Here is a 1,272-nt window from a genome sequence, read left to right on the forward strand (position 1 = left end):
CGGGTGCACCACACCTGCCACTCGAGTTGCAGCTCCGCGGGAAGCTGGAGGCGGCAGGCCCTGGGGAGCCAGGCACCAAGGCCAAGAAGGGGCGTCGGAGCCGCACTGTGTTCACCGAGCTGCAGCTGATGGGCCTGGAGAAACGCTTTGAGAAGCAGAAGTACCTTTCCACGCCGGACAGGTAGGACGGGGCAAGGCTGGGGCCAGCGGGCTGTGGGAGTGTGATCACTTGCCTTGCTGAGGGTGCGCCCTGCTCTTTCCAGAATAGATCTTGCTGAATCCCTGGGCCTGAGCCAGTTGCAGGTGAAGACGTGGTACCAGAATCGGAGGATGAAGTGGAAGAAAATAGTGAGTGTGCCTGGTGGCTTCCCGCCCCTCGGCTTCCTGGGCCATGCTCCGGTGCCATGCAGAGCTACTCTCCTCCTTCTCCCCGCAGAGACTCTGCCCAACCTCCCCATTCCCTCGGTGCCTGGTACCCACCGGGACTCTCTCAGCTCTTTCTGCCCCTTGGGTGCCTGGCTAAGCCGACATTTCTTCCTCTCTCGCGGCACCTTCAGGCCTCCTGGCAGTCTTATGCTCTCCAGGCCAGGCCGCTCCCCAGCGGCATTTGGACAAATAGCCGCCATTTCCCGGGACATTTCCCCACCATTTCCTCATATGGTTTCCTGTACTCCCTAGTCCCACCTGGGTGCAGGTCTCCTCGGGGATCCCCAGTCTACGTCCTGGCTCACCCAGGTGCTGGCGGTCCCCCGTGCAGGTGCTGCAGGGCGGCGGCCTGGAGTCTCCCACCAAGCCCAAGGGGCGGCCCAAGAAGAACTCAATTCCAACGAGTGAGCAGCTCACCGAGCAGGAGCGCGTCAAGGATGCGGAGAAACCAGCGGAGGTGCCGGGCGAGCCCAGCGACAGGAGCCGCGAGGACTGAGGGCGGCATATGGTGCCGGGCCCTGGATGCCCGCACCGCCCGCAGCCCCCTCACCCGGCGGAAACCTGCGAGCCGGCCCTTCCGCGTCCAAGACGTTTACTTCCTAAATCTTTTTATGATGATCTTGAATGCGGACAACTGGGGCCAAACGAGGAAGGACACAGACCCTAAAGCCAGACCCAGGTCCCAGCGCGCTTCTGGGCTCTAACCTGGGAGACTCGCATCCAGCGCGGGGGAAGCTACTAGTCTCTGCCCTGAGCTCCGTGGCGCAGAGCGCTCCACGCGCATTCACGCCCCGCTCCTCGCCTGCACCCCCACCCCGTCTGGGGCCTGCCCTCCCGGCCGGGGAG

At 63.8% G+C, this 1,272-nt stretch overlaps 2 protein-coding genes across 2 annotated transcripts in view; both read left to right on the plus strand.

Moving 5' to 3' along the window:
• Positions 1-8: 8 nt before the first annotated feature.
• LOC105553386 (homeobox protein BarH-like 1) lies at positions 9-1,272 on the plus strand (the record flags this gene model as incomplete). Its single annotated transcript, XM_011999446.1, has 3 exons — positions 9-181; positions 264-348; positions 758-1,272. Coding segments are annotated over 3 exons (423 nt in total), but the record flags the coding sequence as incomplete, so codon positions are not given.
• LOC105553399 (homeobox protein BarH-like 1) overlaps positions 1,051-1,272 on the plus strand; it is a 3,723-nt gene continuing 3,501 nt past the window's right edge. The window contains exon 1 of the mRNA XM_011999455.1: positions 1,051-1,243. Within this exon, the coding sequence (XP_011854845.1) occupies positions 1,051-1,243 (193 nt within the window). The remainder of the gene's footprint in view (positions 1,244-1,272) is intronic.

The sequence above is a fragment of the Mandrillus leucophaeus genome, unplaced genomic scaffold (genome assembly GCF_000951045.1).
Source record: "Mandrillus leucophaeus isolate KB7577 unplaced genomic scaffold, Mleu.le_1.0 Scaffold593, whole genome shotgun sequence".
In the NCBI taxonomy this organism is placed as follows: Eukaryota; Metazoa; Chordata; class Mammalia; order Primates; family Cercopithecidae; genus Mandrillus; species Mandrillus leucophaeus.